General features: G+C 42.0%; 1 protein-coding gene across 1 annotated transcript in view; it reads left to right on the forward strand.

The window, feature by feature from the left end:
• The first annotated feature begins 2,860 nt into the window (after nucleotides 1-2,860).
• Nucleotides 2,861-20,661, forward strand: part of TRIT1 (tRNA isopentenyltransferase 1) — a 43,977-nt gene continuing 26,176 nt past the window's right edge. Inside the window, exon 1 of the mRNA NM_001192840.2 lies at nucleotides 2,861-3,034. Within this exon, the coding sequence (NP_001179769.2) occupies nucleotides 2,861-3,034 (174 nt within the window). The remainder of the gene's footprint in view (nucleotides 3,035-20,661) is intronic.

The following is a 20,661-nucleotide window of genomic DNA, read 5'->3' on the forward strand; positions in this document are numbered from 1 at the left end:
CTCCTTTGGTGAGGCTGGCAGAATTAGAATTACAATGAATGGAAATAGTATGATTTTTATTTTTTCCCCTCACTTCTCCCTTCTCCTCATTTGTTTAGAACTACAGGCTCCATTCTGATTTAGGAGTCAGAATGAAATTCCTGCTCAGTATTTCAGTGATAGTTCTCCCCATGGTCTATAGGATCCCTGTTCTCTTTGTTTCTATAGCAACAGTCCTTGTGTTGCTTGGTTAGAAGCAATTTTCTACTGCTGTGGTGAAGCCCCATTTTTTCATTCCTTGTTCCCCTGTTGCCTCGGTAACCAGCCTCTCCCTCTTCTGGTCTCTCAGTAGTAAATTCCACTTCCCCCTCCTTCCTCTCTCTCTCTCTCTTTCTCTCACAACAGTCACCTGGTCATGACTCAGACAGTGCTTTCCCATCTGTAAGTGGGCCTCCTCTGTCATGGTCAGATTGTCATCATGATATTAGCCTCCCTTTTGCTTTATTTGCATCATTTCTCTGGCCTTCCTTCTTTCTGGTGGTTGTCAAGGTAACTGTACCCTCAGAAAATCTCCAGGCAAAGGCTCTACAGTTAACAACCATCATGTGAGATTGTCTGCCAATATGTGGCCACACATCTCGATTTTAAAACCGGCCCCAGGCGGATACCACAAATTGGAGAGAACAAGGCTTTTGATCAAAGCAGGCTGGATTGAGAAAAGGAGGTACAGGGGACCCTGGGACATGTGACTACAAGGTTGACGCTGGGTTTGCAAGAGTAGCCATTATGCCAGTAGTGATCCAAGTGACTGAGAAATGTATTTATTGGCAGTCATTTCTAGACAGGTCTATCACATGTTGTAACCATCCAGGGGTGATTCCTCTGGCCCAAGGGTGACGTGACCTGAGAGCTAGGCAGAGCCAAGTAGTAATCCCAGGGAGAAAGCAATTAGAACTCTTGAACTTGCTAACAAGGGGTGAGTAGAATAGGTATTTAGGCACTTTCACACATTACTGGAAATTTCTCTACCCTTAGGCGGCTGCTCTTACCTCTTTAGTGAGGCAGATGGGGTGTTACTATTATAATAACCCAAAGTGTTCAACAAATGGTGGTTATTATGTGCCAGGGCATTGTAGCAGGCACTTTTCAGACATTACTTCATTTTCTCCTTATGGCAACCCTGAGAGGTATTTAATGATGAGAAAACTAAGGCTAAGCTAATTGTGTGAAGTCCAGCTGATAAGTGGCAGAGTTGGAATTCAAATCCATGCTCATCTGACCAGGTGCCCAGGATCCAGATGCCCAGACCAGGGATCCAACCCCTGCCTCCTGTGGTGGAAGTGTGGAATCTTAATGCCTGAATCACCAGGGAATCCCCCCAAAGCCCTTTCTTAAAGGTTGTGGAGTCTTCAGAATTTTGGTCCTCTCTGGACCCGATTTTTCCCCATCCCTACTTTAATCTGAGGGTTGTTACTATATCCCTTCTACTTTCCTTATTTTTCCTCTTTGTAAGTTGTAGGTTGTTTACTTGCTTATTTTTCTCTCTGTTCTTTTTTTTAAAAATTCATTTATACATTTATTAACCTCCACTTGCTCTAAATCAGAAGCCATACTAAGAACCGGAGGATCCCAAGAAGAATAAAACAAAGGTATTCCTGCTCTTAAGCAGCTCTCAGTGTTAAGTTTTATTTGCAAAAATGTAATATTTTAAGCCATCATTAATTCACAATTGAAGTAGGCACTTATTCATGCTGCTGCTGCTAAGTCACTTCAGTCGTGTATGACTCTATGGGACCCCATAGACGGCAGCCCACCAGGCTCCCCCGTCCCTGGGATTCTCCAGGCAAGAACACTGGAGTGGGTTGCCATTTCCTTCTCCATTTCTCTCTGTTCTCACCCCATCTCTTGCATCCTTTCACCAAAGAGATGACAAATTTTGTTTTGTCTTCTGATTGTGTCTGAGTTTGAGTTGTTGGATGAAAACATAACAGCAGCCCTCTTTTCCTGAGAACTAGGAAGATCTGATCCTAAAGAAGATCACACCTCTGAGCTCACTGGCTGTTAGCACTAAGTAGGCAAGCCATTCTCTCCATTAACAAATCATTGGGTATCTTTTTGGTATCAGGTACTATACTGGATCCCTGGGTCAGGAAGATCCCTTGGAGGATGGCATGACAACCCACTCCAGTACCCTTGCCTAGAGAATCGCATGGACAGAGGAGCCTGGCCGGCTGAAGTTCTTGCTGCTGCTGCTACTGCTGCTGCTAAATCGCTTCAGTCGTGTCCGACTCTGTGCGACCCCATGGACTGCAGCCTACCAGGCTTCTCTGTCCATGGGATTCTCCAGGCAAGAACACTGGAGTGGGCTGCCGTTTCCTTCTCCAATGCATGAAAGTGGAAAGTGAAAGTGAAGTCGCTCAGTCAGTAGGGTTGCAAAGAGTTGGACATTTCTGAATCAACTTAGCACGCACACCGGCACCCACTGTACTGGAGATACAGTAATGTCCCAGGCAGAATCTGTTCCTTGCCTTTACAGAACTAACAGTCTGGAGACAAAGTCAGACAATAGAGGTCAAAACATAATTTCATACTATAATTAGGGCTATGAAGAAAAAGAAGTGGGTGCTAGTTTAAAAAAGAATAATAGGTATAAATCTATTTTAGATACGGCTGATGTGTTCCCATTTAAGAGAGGAGGTAGTTGAGGTTTTCACACTAGCTAGTTGATGGCAGTCACAGCAGGAGCTTCTGAGCTTGGGGACCTTAGTCCCTTGTCTCCTCCTTCCCTCCGCCCTTTCCCTCTAGAGCCCGAGGGCCGCGCAGGCGCACTGACGGTTGCCATGGGGACAGCTGATCCGGCGCAAGCGCAGACGTCTCCAAGATGGCCGCGGCTGCGGCTGCAAGAGCTGTGTCTGTGGGCCCTGGGCTCCAGAGCCTGCAGCGGACACTACCTCTCGTAGTGATTCTCGGGGCCACGGGCACCGGCAAATCCACCCTGGCTTTACAGCTCGGCCAGCGGCTCGGTGGCGAGATCGTCAGCGCTGACTCTATGCAGGTATGACAATGCGGCTGTCCCCGGCCTGGGGAACCGGAGACCGCGTGCGGGCCTTTGGCCGAGTGGATATCTTGTCGCTTGGTGGAAGTGGGTGAACTCCGAAGCTTGTGGGGCGGAGGAGGCAGAGGAAGGGCCATAATTAGTAGGCGCCCACCGTACGCGAGACACCGTGCCAACATCTCATTTACTGCTGACGACTTTACTGTCTGGTGTGTGGGTTCTATTATTTTCCTTTTACGGATGAGGGAGTTCACCTTGGGAGGCGAAACGACCACCGCGTTGTCACAAAGCGAGTATGTGGAGGCGATGGTATTTGAGCCTACAAGGTTGACATATAGATGTCCAATACATACCTTTTGATTGAAAATTATTCCAGAGCTTTTGCTGTTTAGAATTTCCAGCGAAACCAGGATAAATCATTTACCATCTATGATTGTCTACTGCGGGAATGGATCACCGTGGATAGTCTTGAGACCTGGATTCTCCTCCATAATCTGCCATCGGCCTAAATAAGGTGACCTAAATAATTAGGTCGTGATTTGTGCTTCGACTGAGGGTGGGTGACATTTGGGGCAAATCTCTGATGGAAGAATTACAAGTTAAGAGTTTTTACAGACTAAATGAGATGCTTAGTGTGAAATGCCTGCTGCTGAACCTCAGCAAGGAGGGGCAGTCCGTCTCCCCACTGTACCCTATAAACCTCTAGGGCATGGTCTCCACCCTCAGTTCATTTCGGGTGACAACTCGATGGACGTGAATTTGAGTCAACTCCGGGAGTTGGTGATGGACAGGGAGGCCTGGCCTGCTGCGATTCATGGGGTTGCAAAGAGTCAGACTGAGCGTCTGAACTGAACTGACCATCAGCACATATCAGGTGATTGGGATAATTCAACAAATATTTGTTTGCAACCTCTACTTTCTGCTGACTTTGAGAGACAGACTTTAGCTCAAATCCCAGCCTTGCCTTTTCTAAGATATGCAACCTTAGCTTGACCTCTCCATGTCTTTGTTTCTTTTGTAAAATAGGAAGAATAAAATTAGTAACACAATATTATTGCAATGGTTAAACAGATTACATATGTAAAACACTTAATATAATAGGAGGCAGGTAGTAAGTGCTAAAAATATGGTGAAAGTGAAGTCGCTCAGTCGTGTCCGACTCTTTAGGACCCCATGGACTGTAGCCCACTAATATAATAGGAGGCAGGTAGTAAGTGCTAAAAATATGGTGAAAGTGAAGTCGCTCAGTCGTGTCCGACTCTTTAGGACCCCATGGACTGTAGCCCACCAGGATCCTCCGTCCATGGGATTCTCCAGGCAAGAGTACTGGAGTGGGTGCCATGTCCTTCTCCAGGGGATCTTCCCGACCCAGGGATCGAACGCGGGTCTCCCGCATCGTAGGCAGACGCTTTACCACCTGATCTACCAGGGAAGTCCAGAAATATGGTTGGTGCTATTTTCTGCAAGGCCCTTTTGGAGAGACAAAACTGCAGTCCTTGTCCTCAAGGAGTTTTAGTCCAGCTGAACATGAAACAAAGCAAATTAATACATGTTTGAACTGAGATTTTCATGATGCTTTGCAAGGTACGGGAGTGGGAGGTGGAGAGGAGAGAGACTACAAATTTTAGATCTTACATCCATGGGGAAAGTCTAGCACGTGTGTGGAGAATGCAGCAGGTATGACCCACATTAATCCTACGCTCAGAGGCTTCCTCTGCTTGGTGGAGCCTTTCCCCTCCATAAGTGTGCGTCTTTGACTCTCTTTGTTTAGCTCTTTACTTAGATGTCACCTTATTGAAGCCTTCTCTGACCATCTTACTTAAAACAACACACTGTTGCTCCCTGTTTCCCCCTCTTCCTCATATACCACACTTGTCAGGAAAGTGTTCTCAATAGAACATCTTAATTTTACGTCTGTTTTGAAGTAAGTTGGCGGGTCCTGGCAATAAGGGTTGGTGATTGCTCTGTAATCGCTGTTATCCATTATTCAGAAATGTTTCTTTACTCATATCTGTGTACCACAAGGTTGAGCTTGCTGGAGGTCTTGCTCAAGGTAAGATAGGCCACATCGGTTAGACACTTTGTGTCTTGTACAGTGCTGATGATATGGTAGATCTTTAACATTTGATGAAATATTTGTTGGCCTGTCTTATCAAAATTACACATCTTGATCCATTTAGATTCTTCCTGTGGTTGTAAGTAACTAGAATATGAGAATTAAATTTCTTTCATCCTTGGGATGCCATGAGGATTAATGCATGAAAAACACTTTGACGATAACTGAGCTTTCTGAACTGGCTATGAAAGAGTTAGTCGCTCAGTCGTGATTCTTTGTGACACCGTGAACTGTAGCCCGCCAGGCTCTGTCCAGGAATTCTCCAGGCAAGAATGCTGGAGAGAGTAGCCATCCGCTTCTCCAGGGCATCTTCCTGACCCAGGGATTGAACCCAGATCTCCTGCATTGCAGGCAGATTCTACAGTCTGAGCCACCAAGGAAGATTGTGTTTAATTTTGATTATACCTGGGATATTCATAACATTTCCTCTCATACCCGTTGGAAAACTTTGACCTTTGAGTTTTACTTTTCATTTCAATTAATGAAATAAAGTAGCTCTGCCCCATTCACTGTGGGTGTACATAGTTCTTCATTTCTACCATTGCTTACCATGCCCCTGATAGGGTAGTGCTACTATGCTTGCTTTTTTTTTTTTTTTCTCTGCTTGCTTTTTAAGCAATAGAAAGAGATAAGGCTTTTCAGTGACTTGAGGTTGACTCAAAAAATTTTTGGCAAACTTGTAAGCAAGTGATACTGTTTTTTTTTTAAAGTTAACTTATTTTTAGTTGTACTAGGTCTTCATTGCCTCCCGAAGCCTTTCTCTAGGTGCGGCGAGAAGGGGCTACTCTTTGTAATGGTGCACCGGCTTCTCATGGCCGTGGTTTCTCCTGTTGCAGAGCAGAGGCTCTAGGCACTTGGGCTGCAGTAGTGGCAACAAGCAGTTTCAGTAGTTGTGGCTCGCGGCCCCCAGAGCACACAGTCTAGTTCTGGCACGAGGGCTTGGTAGCTGCGGCTCTCGGGCTTAGTTGCTCTGAGGCATGTGGAATCTTCCTGGACCAGGGATTGAACCCGTGTCCCCTGCATTGGCAGGCAGATCCTTATCCACTGTGCCACCAGGAAAGTCCCAGTGAATGATATTCTTAATGTTGGAGTTAACCAGCTTCTTTTCTAATTTTATTTTTTATTAACCAGCTTCTTGAAAGAACAGTTTCAGTTAAATCCACAAGCAGAATCATAACTTAAATTTGTATAGCACTTTTTATAAAATGCTTCTATATATGCTTTTTTGTCCTCACAGTAACCTTGTAAGGTAGATACAATTATCTTTTCACAGGTCTTACAGTGCGCAGCAGACCCAGAGTTGGACATAGGTCTCTACTTAACACGCTCAGTTCCTTATCTATATGCAAAACTGTCTTCCCTTTTGGATGAGGCAGGAGCTGTGGGAGTCAGTCATTAGAGAGTACTTCTTAACTTGTATGACACTCATCCTTCACACGGAGAAGGCGATGGCACCCCACTCCAGTACTCCTGCGTGGAAAATCCCATGGATGGGGGAGCCTGGTGGGCTGCAGTCCATGGGGTCGCAGAGTCAGACACGACTGAAGTGACTTGGCAGCAGCAGCAGCATCCTTCACAGGAATATGTTACATTTTGGTCAAGATACAAAATGTATTTTAGGATTCATATTGTGAATTGTAGTGTGAACTCATCATGATACCTCAAGTTGAGTGTTGAACTAAGTGGTGGCCACGTGATGCATTGCTCAGGGGGCTAAAACTTACTGCAGCTGAGACATAATTTAATGTGAATAATTTGATGATACCAAAGGCAGAGAATGTTTACTGGAACAGAGGAGAAAGGAAGGGCTTGTAGAGAGCCTAGAACGAGCAGTAAACTTACTTGTTACAAGAGCCACAGAGACTGAAGGGTGACCAAGTGGAAAGTGCCACAATTAGAAAGTTTTTGCAAGTTTCCAGATTGACCTTTCTAAACCAGCATTTGAATTGTAATAATCTCAGAAGTATACCAGTAACTCAGAAAGGATTGTAAAACACTGTCTTAAATCTTAAATTGTCTTGCGCCTCATACTTCTTGTATCATCCTTTTGTCCTACCTTAATTGTTGGGTCATCCCCAAGGCAATCCCAGCAGGGCAGTTTTCATCCAAGGAAAGTACTTGTTTTTGTAAACATTGAAGAAGTAAGTGCTTTAAGTATTGAGGTAGCTTCTTTGAGATAAAACCACGGGGTGTTAAGGGTCCTGTGTCTAGGCTGATAATATTGTTACAGAATGTGGTAGATAATGACTTGCTTTTATAGCCAGATAACACCTGAGGCCCTGCCTTGCCTCTCGCCTCTCATTCTTGCGTCAGTGGTTTGTTGAGTAGGAAGTCAGAACTAACTCTCGGAGGAATCACTTGCTTAGGGACTTCTGGGCTCAACTGTGGACTTTTCATGGTAGGTCTGACAAAAGTGAAAAACAACCTTTGTGCTTAATTTTCTGAGTTTTCCGAACTCCAGTTTCACAAATTGTAGAAGCATACATATTCTCAGCTAGCAGTAAAAGTCTGAATTCAAAGGACAGGTAACACAATCCCTGTTTTCCAGGATGGAAACGCTGAGTTGCAGAAAGATTAAAGAGCAGACTAGAGATCACACTACAAGACACTTGCACACCTGGGAATTGGATCTGGATCTTCTAACTCGTGTAGTGTCTGATATATTGCAGGAAGATGATACTGAAGGTCTTTTTTTCAGTCTTTTTCTTGGCATGTAAATTTAAGGTACAATGCTTCGCCTTTAGTGACTGGATGAAACATTGTACTGAGAAATTTGAAGGCGCTTGCCAAAAGATGTACAGTGGCTGCCTGGAAATACAGACTGCCAACTATATGCCAAGAGAAAATAAACAAAGTGTTCTATTTGCGTTTATAGAGAGGAAGTATCTCTAATGCCTTATTAGTTCTTCAAGTTCTGTGGAGAAGCAGTAGTCGTACATAGGAGCACAGTTCCCTTGTGTTTGCCTAAACCTCCAAGAGGAGAAGCAGTTATTTTTGGCAGTCTGACTAGTAAGCAGGCTATGTGTCATCTAATAAATGTGGACTTCTGCGTTCTTTGTCTGCTTTGGGACATAATTTAGGAGCAGTGTTTTTTTTTTTTTTTTTTAAACCAAAGGACTGCTTGTCTGATAGTGCTCAAGGGAGATCTGGCTTTCATGGGGGAGGGATATGAAAGAAGAGATGGGATAGTGGGTTACAGTGGCTTACTAGGACATGAAAATGAAAGCTACAAAAACCTGTTAACCGAGAGGAATGAGGGCTGTCCAGAGTCCCCTTGCCACAACTGACAGAGGCAGTCTTTTAAAGGACTAAGCATGAGAGTGGACCAGAGGAAATACCCAAAATTTTGGGTATTTAAAAAATATATCATCTAAAAAAAATGTGTGTGTGTGTATGTATATGTGTGTGTGTGTATATATATATATATATATGTATATATATATATATTCATTTCTAGGTCCCTGGGTTCACCTCCATTGTGAATGAATTTGGTTTTCCTTTGGCTACCTTATTAAGCATGGGTGGGTTGTACACATATATTTAGTTTTTTTTGCAGCTGTGGGAAGAACTTTAGAGTTAAATCTGCCGTGTTATATAAGGAAAGAGAAGTGGCTACCGGCTAAATGGGAAGACATAAGAGAGCACATGTGGGTTGCAGTTTCAGATTTGTGAGGATGAGGTGCTGCTCTGATGTTTCAGTGCTGGGGGCTGGGTGCTGAAACACCTTACTTCACGAAGGAGTATTTATATGGGGGTGTCAGTTATTTGGGGTACACAAGAACTCACCTGTGCGCTCTGTATGTGCTCTAGTACGGCTTAACCGAATTGGTTGTGGTTTCTTATGTAGTTTGTTGGGTTCTTTAGAGAATTTGAATCAGACCAGGTTGCCTTTTTCAGTTTACCCAGAGCTTCTGAGCTGGAACTTCGCCACTGCTCCTTCCTCATAGCAGCCAGAGTTCAAGCTCTTACCACTGTGCTATGAATAATAATTATACCAAAAATGATAACAATAAAAAAATATATGTCATGCAGTGTTTTAAAAGTTTGTCTTGTATTATCTCATTTAATATGCTCACCGCAGCCTTAGGTGGTAGACACTATTGTTATCTCACCCCTAAAAATTACTTCTTGAACCCTCACCTCGGTGCTATTCTGTGCTTTTTTCTCCATCTCTTCCTATTTGTTTATCCATTCATCTTCATCCCATTCTTTTCCCATATACCACTGTATACATTTTAGCAGGCAGAGAAGGAAAAAGAATATTCCTGATGAAAGAACAGCATGAGCAAAGTAAAGGAAGGGTGAAAATGCCTGGTATGTTTCCAAGGCATGGCCAGCAACTGTCATTGGCATAGACACTGGAAGGATAGTAGTCAGAGGTGAAACTAAAAATACAGACCCTGAGGCCCTTGAGAGGCATGCCAAGGGGTTTGGGGTTTTAAACGTGGGAATGATAGGAACTATTTCAGAAGGTAACTCTGAGGCTGGGTGGAGAATGGGTTAGAGAGGGATAAACAGTTTAGGATTCTGTTACATTAGCCTGGGTGAGAGGGGCTGGAGTTGACTTGTGGCTGGGAAAAGGGTTAATCATTTTGATGTTTTGGAGACAGAACCAATAGGGTTTTGGTTACTGAACTGGAAGCATTGTAAGGAAAAAAGATGGAGAACAAAGCCTTTTTGTGTTTGGAAAAAACAAAACATGCTTGTTTAAAAAAATCCAAATAATATACAGAAGTTCCAAGGAAATATCACCATAATCTTAGTGTCCAAAGATAACCATTTCGACATTTTGGTGCACATCCTTCTAGACCTTTTGTTTGTGTATTCATACACGTATGTGTATGTGTGTTTTCCAATTTACAAAAATTATAAAATACATGTAACAAAATTTATCATCTTAACCATTTTTAACTATACAATTCTGTGGTGTTAAATGCATTCATGGTGTTGTATACCCACTCTCCATTTCCATAACTCTTTTCATCTTGCAAAACTGAAACTATAAACAAGGCCCTGCTGTATAGCACAGAGAACTATATTCAATATCTGATTATAAACCATAATGGAAAAGAATATAAAAAAAGAATGTGTGTATATATATAACTGAAACCCTTTGCTATACATCATAAATAAACGCAACATTGTAAATCAACTATACTTCAATAAAAAACAATGATTAAAAAATAAAGAAAATTAGATATTTCAAATTAAAAAAAATCTAAAACTCTGTACTCATTAAGTAAATCCTCCCAGCCTTGGCAACCACCATCCTGAACTACTGTTCAGTTCAGTTCAGTTCAGTCGCTTAGTCGTGTCCGACTCTTTGCGACCCCATGAACCGCAGCACGCCAAGGCCTCCCTGTCCATCACCATCTCCTGGAGTTCACTCAAACTCACGTCCATCGAGTTGGTGATGCCATCCAGCCATCTCATCCTCTGTCCTCCCCTTCTCCTCCTGCCCCCAATCCCTCCCAGCATCAGAGTCTTTTCCAATGAGTCAACTCTTCGTATGAGGTGGCCAAAGTATTGGAGTTTCAGCTTCAGCATCATTCCTCCAGTGAACACCCAGGACTGATCTCCTTTGGGATGGACTGGTTGGATCTCCTTGCAGTCCAAGGGACTCTCAAGAGTCTTCTCCAACACCACAGTTCAAAAGCATCAATTCTTCGGCGCTCAGCTTTCTTCACAGTCCAACTCTCACATCCATACATGACCACTGGAAAAACCATAGCCTTGACTAGACGGACCTTTGTTGGCAAAGTAACGTCTCTGCTTTTGAATATGCTATCTAGGTTGGTCATAACTTTTCTTCCAAGGAGTAAGCGTCTTTTAGTTTCATGGCTGCAGTCACCATCTGCAGTGATTTTGGAGCCCAGAAAAATGAAGTCTGACACTGTTTCCACTGTTTCCCCATCTATTTCCCATGAAGTGACTGGACCAGGTGCCATGATCTTTGTTTTCTGAATGTTGAGCTTTAAGCCAACTTTTTCACTCTCCTCTTTCACTTTCATCAAGAGGCTTTTTAGTTCCTCTTCACTTTCTGCCATAAGGGTGGTGTCATCTGCATATCTGAGGTTATTGATGACTACTGTTTTATATAAGCGGAATCATATGATATTTGTCTTTTTTGTGACTTGCTTATTTCACTTAGCCTAACCTCAGGTTCATTCATGTGATTCTTTTTAATATAAGTTGACTCATACATTTCATGCTACTCTGTATTTTGCCCCCCCCCCCACCCTTAACAATGTGTTACAGTTTTCTTTATGTGTTAATGTATATAACTTTGTATCAGTGGTCTCAATCTGGGGAAATTTACCCTCCCACCCCCACCCCAGGGGACACTTGACAATCTCTGGAGACATTTTCGGTTATAACAAATGAAAAGGTGGGTTCCTGGCATCTAGTGGGCAGAAGCCAGGAATGCTGTAGAACATCCTACCATACTTAAAACAGCTTCTCCCAAAAAGGGTTTACCTGGCCCCAAATGTCAATATAGTGTACTGAGGTTGAGAAACCCTGTTCTACATTATTGTTAGCTTTTAAATTTTGAAGTAACTATAGATTTACACAGGGATGTCAAAGATAGCCCATGTCCAACTCTTTGCGATCCCATGGACTGGAGCACACCAAGCTTCCCTGTCCATCACCATCTTCCGGAGCTTGCTCAAACTCATGTCCATTGAGTCAGTGATGCCATCCAACCTTCTCCTCTATAATCCCCTTCTCCTCCTGCCTTCAGTCTTTCCCAGCATCAGGGTCTTTTCTAATGAGTCGGCTCTTCGCATCACATGGCCAAAGTACTGGGGCTTCAGCTTCAGCATTAGTCCTTCCAGTGAATGTTCAGGCTTGATTTCCTTCAGGATGGACTGGTTGGATCTCCTTGCAGTCCAAAGGACTCCTAAGAGTCTTCTTCAACACCACAGTTCAAAAGCATCAATTCTTCAGTGCTCAGCCTTCTTTATGGTCCAACTCTCACATCCATACATGACTATTGTAAAAACCATAGCTTTGACTATATGGACCTTTGTTGGTAAGTAATGTCTCTGCTTTTTAATATACTGTCTAGGTTGGTCATAGCTTTTCTGCCAAGGAGCAAGCATCTTTTAATCTCATGGCTGCAGTCACCATCTGCAGTGATTTTGGAGCCCCTTAAAATAAAGTCTGTCACTTTCCGTAGTTTTCACATTTATTTGCCATGAAGTGATGGGACTGGATGCCATGATCTTTGTTTTTTGAATGTTGGGTTTTAAGCTAGCTTTTTCACTCTCTTCTTTCACCTTCGTCAACAGGTTCTTTAGTTCCTCTTTGCTTTCTGCCATAATCCTGTACTGAGTTATTTATTTTACTGTTCAGACTGTTTCAGCTTTGATTATTGGGTGCTCTTTCATGTTGATGCTAGCATCCTTTGGCATGGGCTGTATTTGTTTAGCACTTTCTTACTTTCTGGCACTGCAAGATGCTTTCATCTTTACGTTTGTCCTGTTTCAGTTCTAGAATCAGCCATTTTTCCGAGGAGCCTTGGTTCCTTTTACTGGTGAGTGGTATTCAGATACAAAGTACTGGGTGCTAATTGTGCTTGTTGCTACTAGGATATCATTGCTTCTAGTCCCTTCAATGGGAAAAGCTAGGCAACATATGTACATACACTAATTCATGCATACCCAAATATCTATGTTTATTTCTGTATCTATCTATGTAGATGTTAAAATAAACTTGAGTTTATACTGATATCTCTGACTCTTTTCCACCACAGGTTTTATTCTGATCTTTCCTTCTTGTTATTTGTGACTTCTTCCTCAGAGTAATAAACCTGGCTCTCCTTTTAATCAAATATTTTATTTTTTTGTACAACCTGTAAAATAGTTTAACTAGTTAATCCTGTGAGAAACAAATTTACCAACTAGAGTATAATGTGTGTATATAGTTCATTTTGCCATTTTAGCCATATAGTATCTAGCCATAACATTGTTTTTCAAAGTTATTTAGGTCAACTCCCCTCCTCCCCCTTCAGTGAGATTATGTGATACATCTGTAATATAATTAGATTCATTTATTGCAGACTGCACTCTGTCCTGGTTCCTCAGTCATTCTGGTTAGTATTATTTTTAAGTTTGCATATGGTAGAGTACATTCATTTTTGTGTGCAGTTCTTTGGGTTTTGCAAATGGAGAGAGTCGGGTGTCTGCCATCAGATATGCTGAGCCGCTTTGTTCACTAAAAATGGCCTGTGTGTCCTCTTTGTGGTCACCTCCTCTACCTACACCGATTTTTGGCAGCCACTGATCTGTTTTCCACCTGTGTTTTGCCTTTCTAGAAGGTCATATATGTGGAGTCATACAGTACTCAACCTTTGGGGTCTGACCTTTTTTTTTTTTTTGGCCATGTGGTAGCATGTGGGATCTCAGTTTCCCAAACAGGGGTCAAACCCAGGCCCTCTGCAGTGGAAGTGTAGAGTCTTAACCACTGGCCCACCAGAGAAGTCCATGGTCTGACTTTTTTCACTTAGCAAAATACGTTTAAAATTCTTCCGTGTAGTTACATGAGTCTGTTTCTCTTTATTGTTCAGTATTATTCCATTGTACATTATGTGTCCTTTCATCTATGAAACGCCATCTGAATTTCCAGTTTGGAAAAAGCTATTATAAACATAGGTAATGATTTAACTTTACAGGACTGGGTCAAAATGACTCTACCATTTTGTATTTCTACCAGCAGTGAATGAAAATTTTTGTTTCTTTGCATTCTTTCGGCATTTGGTATTGTTGTCGCTTTTAATTTTAACAGTTTCAAGAGGCGTGTACTGGAATCTCATTGTGGTTAATTCAAATTCCCCTAAAGGTTAATGATGTTGAACATCTTTTCATATGTTTATTTGCTCTCTCCGTATATCTTTGGTGAAATATCTGTCTGATCTCTTTTTGGGAGGGGCTGTCTAATTGTTGAATTTTAGGAGGTTTTTAAAAAATGTATTTTGAGTACAAATCCTTTATATAGAATGTTATTTGCAAATATTTTCTTCTAGTCTGTATCTTATTTTTTCATTCTTTTCAGTGTCTTTCACAGAACAGTTTTATATCTTCATTAAGTCCAGTGCATCTATTTTTTCTTCTGTGGATTGTGTCTTTGGTGTCATATATTAAAAACTCACTGCAGGGAGTTCTTGGCAATCCAGTGGTTAGGACTTGGTGCTTTCACTGCCATGGCTCCAGGTTCAGTCCCTGGTCTGTGAACTGAGATTACATAAGCAGGGGACCCGACCAAAAAGAAAAAAAAGCAAGACAAAAAAAAAAAACACTAACGCATTGCCAACTCATAGACATGCTAATTTTTCTCCTGTTCTTTAAAAAAGAAGTTTATATATACAACACACACACACACATACATATATATACACACACAAACACACGTGAGTTTTACAGCTTTTCATTTTACATTTAGACCTGTGATTTACTTTGAATTTTATATAGGGTTCTGAGATATGTATGGGTGTCCAGTTGAACCAGATCTGATATTGAAAGACGATTCTTTCTCCGTTGAATTGCCTTTGCACCTTTGTCAAAGACCAGTTGACTGTCTTTGTGAGTCTACTTCTGGGGCCTCTGTTCTGTTCCATTGATCTGTTTGTCTGCTCTTTTGCCGGTATCGCTTTGTCTTTAGTTACTGTACCTTTATAACAGGTCATGAGATTAGATAATGTGAGCTGCACAACTTTCTACATTATTGTTTTTGGTCTCTGTGTGGTATTCCATTTCATAGGCGTATCGTAATTTACTTAACCATGTTTCTTCTGAAGGACATTTAAGAAGTTGAATTTTGGGTTTGTTTGTGTTTTTTGCTTAATAAATGATGCTGAGACGAACATCTTTGCACACACATCTCTTCCTATTTGTGTAATTCTCTCTCAGGGTAAATTTCTGGAACGGGATTGCCAGATGGGAGGGTGGGTGCACATGTTACTTTCTTCCAGTTTTCTAAGAGCTTTATTAGAGGAGGTACTTAAATTTTTCTTATTGAGGTTAAATTAATGTAATATTAACTATTTTAAAATGAAAAATTCAGGGACTTTTCCTGGTGGTCCAGTGGTTAAGACACCACACGTCCACTGCAGAGGACATTAGTTTGATCCCAGGTTGGGGAACTAAGGTCCTGCATGCCTTGAGGTGCAGCCAAAAAAAAATAATAATAATTTATTGACACTTAATACATTCACAGTGTACCTCTATCTAGTTCTGAAACATTTCCATCACCCTGAAAGAAAACCCCATAACCATTAAGCCATTACTTTTGAGTGTCCCTTTCCCCCAGCACCGGGGAGCCACCAGTCTGCTTTTAGTTCCCAGATAGATTGTATCTAGGAACAGATGGATTTTATCTAGGAGCAGATAGATTTTACCTGTTTTGGATATTTTGTATAAATGGGATATATAACACATGACCCTGTCTGACTGCTTTCACTTACACTGATTGTAGCATGTGTTGGTGCTTCATTTCTTTTTATGGTTGAATAGATATCCCAGTGTATGGATAGATCACAGTTTATCCATCTACTGATGGACGTTAGCACCTTGAGGCTCTTGTGAATAGTGCTGCTGTGAACATAGGTTTACATGTTATTTGAGTATCTGTTTTAAATTATTTGGGAATATACCTAGGATTGGAGTACAATTGCTGGGTTATGTGGTAATTCTGTAGCTTTTTGAGGAATTGCCAAACTGTTTTACACAGTGGCTATATCATTTTGCATTCCCACTATCAATGTATGAAGGCCTCAGTTTCTCCACGTCTTCTCCAACACTGACCTTAAAAAAGATGGTGGCCACCCTAGTGGATCGAAAAGTAGTATCTCACTGTGGTTTGGGTTTCCACTTCCCTAGTGACTGTTGGACATCTTTTCGTGTGTTCGTAGGCTATTCATGTATCGTCTTTGGAGAAATGTCTGTTCAGGTCCTTTGCTCATTTTTAAATTGGGTCTGTTGTTTTTTGTTTGAGTTGCACACATTACATTTTTTTCTCTTGTTATCAGTTTTTAAAAATTTTTAATTGGAGCATAATTGCTTTACAGTATTGTGTTGGCTTTTGCCATTTTTGCCACACACAACGTAAATCAGCCGTGAGTATACACACATTCTCAGACTGCTTTCAGTAAAGTTTACCTGTGGTATGTCTGTTTCCCCTTACCCTTGCAATTCTGTGTGTTATCCACCTTTTTCATGGTTGTCAGTCTGGTGGACAACAAATAGATTTTATTTAAATTTCATTTTGAGATAAATTGTCTTTTCAAGGGTGCCTTGCCCATTTGTCTGTTTCTTTTTTGAATTTCCTGTTCAATATCTCTTGTGCTTACTTCTATATAGCGGTTTTCATTTTTGTGTTTATTGATTTGTTCAGTCTCATGAATTGAAAATATTTTTTCAGTTGGTCATTTGTCTTTTGACTTTTATGATTTTTTTTGTATATGAAGGCTTTTAATTTGTATATTCTTGTACACGTTTTAGGAGTACAAGTTAGCTTTAACATTCTTTTAGAAAGAGTTCATGACTGAAGTTGATAATCCATTGAGCTGTTGGAATTTACAGATGTGAATAAAAGATGTTGATTCTCTAGTGTAAATGAAAATACATCCAGGGCCTCCTTGCCTTCACTCTGCCTGTTACTCTCGTCTTGGAGTCTCATGTAGATGATCCTGCATTGTCCAGGCTTACTTAGGTCTGCATACCTTTGGTTAGCTACTTTCCTTTCTCTCTCTCTTTTTTCCACATCTTGCTGCCTAGCACAATACTTGGAACAGTGGTTGTCACCTTCAGCTGTTCTTTGAAATCACCCAGAGAGCATTAAAAAAATGCTGATGCATGGGCTTACGGTAGTCAGTAAATACTGTTGATTCAGATTACGTGATTGCCTAACTTTTCAGGAGCCAGTATTCTCTCCTGACTTACAGTCCTGGTTTTTACTCTGAGGTCTTCATTTGCTCATTTATTTTACCCTGGTTGTTGTTGTTCAGTTGCTAAGTCGTGTGTGACTCTTTGTGACCCCATGGAATGTAGCCTGCCAGATTCCTCTTTCCTTGGGATTTCCCAGGCAAGAATACTGAAGTGGGTTGCCATTTCCTTCTCCAGGGGATCCTCCCAGACCAGAGATTGAACCCCAGTCTCCTGCATTGTTGGCAGGCAGATTCTTTACCACTGAGTCATCAGGGAAGCCCATTTAGCCTGGTAGGCAGTTTTATTTACTGGGAAAACTGGGTTTTAGTCCCAGCTTTGTCACTAACCACTGTATATATAACCTTGGAAAGTTCCTACTGCTCTCTAGGCTTTAATTTCCTCTTGGCTGTGTTAGGGAGGGGAAACTGATCGGATCAGATCAGGGATCGGCAAACTGTTTAAGTCCAGATAGTAAATATTTTACGCTTTGTGGGTCATACAGTATCTATTTGTCACAGTGTCTGAAACCCCTTTCAGCTCTGGTGCTCTGCAGTTCTGTTCTTTCAAACCCTAGTCAGGGATCTCACCACAAAAAGCCAAGGAAAATATAGATACCGAGTATTGTGTGTGCTGCTTACCATCTGTCTGGCACAGTTCTAAACACTTTGCATGTATTAACTCTATTCCTCAGAATAACCCAGCAAGGAGTGTAGGTGCTGTTTTTATCCCCATTTTACAGAGGCAAACTTGAGGCAAAGAGAAATTAGAGACTAAACCTGCCACATGAAGGCTACCACTGGGTGGTAGAGCCAGGTTTGAACCTGGATTTTCTGGATCCAGTGTGCTACGCTCCTCTCCCTGCCTTAGACATACACCTCCAAATAATGGAGCACCTCAGCTATTATTCTCCATCCTTAGAAGAAGTATCAGTGAAGCCATCAAGAGTGGGCCAATCTTGAGGCTGTAAAGATGACCACAGAATAGAAGCTTTATCATTAACTCTGTTTTCTTCTCTTAAACCAGCCCTTTTGTTTCTGTCTTAGCACTATATTCATATGGCATTGTCTGTGTGTCTATTTCTAGCTTTCTGTCACACTTACTCTTTCTTCTTAACTTTGGGCTGCGCTGGGTCTTTGTTGCCTCCTCCAGTTGCGGTGAGTGGCGCTGCTCTCTCTGGTTGCGGTGCGCAGGCTTCTCTTTGGAGTGGCTTCTCTTGTTGCGGAGCACGGGCTCGAGGTGTGCGGTCTTCAGTGGTTGCGGCACACAGGCTCTAGAACTCGGGCTCGGTGGTTGTGGTGCACGGGCTTAGCTGCTCCACAGCGTGTGGCTCATCTTCCCGGATCAGGGATCGAACAGGTGTTCCCTGCATTGCTAGGTGGATTCCAACTGCTGGACTCCCAGGGAGGCCCTATCATGTTTCCTCTTGAAAACTTTGAAGGGGTTCAGTGTATGGTAACTGTTTTCTCCTCAGCTTCTCAAATTTAATTTCACCTCAGTAGAAATTCATTACTTCAGGCAAGCAAACAGACTAGGGTCAAATGAGGATAAAAATTCTACTGATAAGAGGCAGCAGAGGGGACTTCCCTGGCAGTCTGGTGCTTAAGACTGTGCTTCCGCTGCAGTTTGATCTCTGGTTGAGGAACTAAGATTGTGCATGCCATGTGTTATGGTTCCCCCCCCCCCCCCCCCACTGCCAAAAGGCAGCAGAAACTGCTTGGGTTATAGGCAAAGCACCCTGCTTTAGTCCTACCTCCCCTGCCGTCAGTTATGTGGCCAGGGTTGCTCTCTGAGCCTCGTATTCTCAGTATAAAAGTTCAGGTGATTAGACTGGTTATGTTATGTCTGAATTTCCTTGTATCCATGCTTCATCAGTGTTTGCAGGTGGACTTCTAAGCACCCACTGCAAAGGCTCTGCATTGCAAAATTTCTCATATTTTCACTTAAAGTATGTGCTAATTTTGCATTCTTTGTTCTGATCTCTCTGTATTTATTAGATGTCAAAATGTTTCAGATGCTTGTTGCCACCAAGTAAGATTGATTAGACATTGTATTAAAAAGCAGAGATAGCACTTTGCCGACAAAGGTCTATATAGTTAGAGCTATGGTTTTTTTTTTTTTTTTTTTAAGAGCTTTTCTTAAATGGTTTTTCTAGTAGTCATGTGTGGATGTGAGAATTAGACCATAAAGAAGGCTGAGCACCAAAGAATTGGTCCTTTTGAACTGTGGTGTTGGAAAAGACTCTTGAGAGGCCCTTGGACTGCAAGGAGATCAAACCAGTCAATCCTGAAGGAAATCAGGCCTGAATATTCATTGGAAGGACTGATGCTGAAGCTGAAGCTTCAATACTTTGGCCATGTGATGCAAAGAGCCGACTCATTGGAAGAGAACCTTATGCTGGGAAAGATTGAGGGCAAAAGGAGAAAGGGGGCAGCAGAGGATGAGATGGTTGGATGGCATCACTGATTCAATGGACATGAGTTTGAGCAAGCTCTGGGAGATAGTGAAGGACAGGGAAGCCTGGCGTGTTGCAGTTCATGGGGTCTCAAAGATTCAGACACGACTTAGTGACTGAATAACAACAACAAAGATAGATTTGCTGAAAGAATACATCACATACATATTATGTGTGCACTTTTAATTTGATAATCATGGTGATTCTAGTCCCTTTTTCTTTGAAGAGAGATCTCTATAGAAAAGTAAAAGCCATCCGTGGCACTATAAATTTCAAACCACTTCTATTACCAGACTGACTAAACATGTCAAGGTACTGGTTCTCCTACTTTCGAGGCATCTTAATCTGTCTGATTTATTCAGCATGTTTGCAGTTGGATCTCTGCTAAACAAAGCTAAAAGAAGTAGTTGCCTGCCGTGATATTCCTGCGGCTAATTCATTGTTTCTAATCTAGTAAAGTGTAAGTTATTTTAAAAGTTATCATTTTATTAAGAAAGAAAAATTAGCCAAGAGACTGACCTTTTGTCTACTCTTCAACATCTCTTCAGCTGAATAACCAAATTCAAATTACTTTAATTAAAAAAGAAAATCCCCTTTCTATTGAGTGTCAACATCTTAAAAAACTTTTGTTTTCCTTTCACCCTCTGTGCCAAAACTTTTCTTGAAACTTAGGCTATTAGAACTAGAAGCGTTGCTAGATGTGAGGAACTTGAGGTTCCAGGAATAAAAACTGACTTTCCAAATTCACAAAGCTGGTTTGTGTGGAGCAGAGATTAGCAACATAGAGAAGGCAATGGCAACCCACTCCAGTACTCTTGCCTGGAAAATCCCATGGACGGAGGGGCCTGGTGGGCTGCAGTCCATAGGGTCGCTAGGAGTCGGACACGACTGAGCGACTTCACTTTCACTTTTGCTTTCATACATTGGAGAAGGAAATGGCAACCCACTCCAGTGTTCTTGCCTGGAGAATCCCAGGGACGGGGGAGCCTGGTGGGCTGCCGTCTGTGGGGTCGCACAGAGTTGGACACGACTGAAGTGACTTAGCAGCAGCAGCAGCAGGAAAAGAACACTGACTGTGAAGTAAGAAGACATGGATTCACAGTTTGTCTCTGCCACTAAATAGCTGGGTGACTTT

Source organism: Bos taurus, chromosome 3, assembly GCF_002263795.3.
Source record: "Bos taurus isolate L1 Dominette 01449 registration number 42190680 breed Hereford chromosome 3, ARS-UCD2.0, whole genome shotgun sequence".
In the NCBI taxonomy this organism is placed as follows: Eukaryota; Metazoa; Chordata; class Mammalia; order Artiodactyla; family Bovidae; genus Bos; species Bos taurus.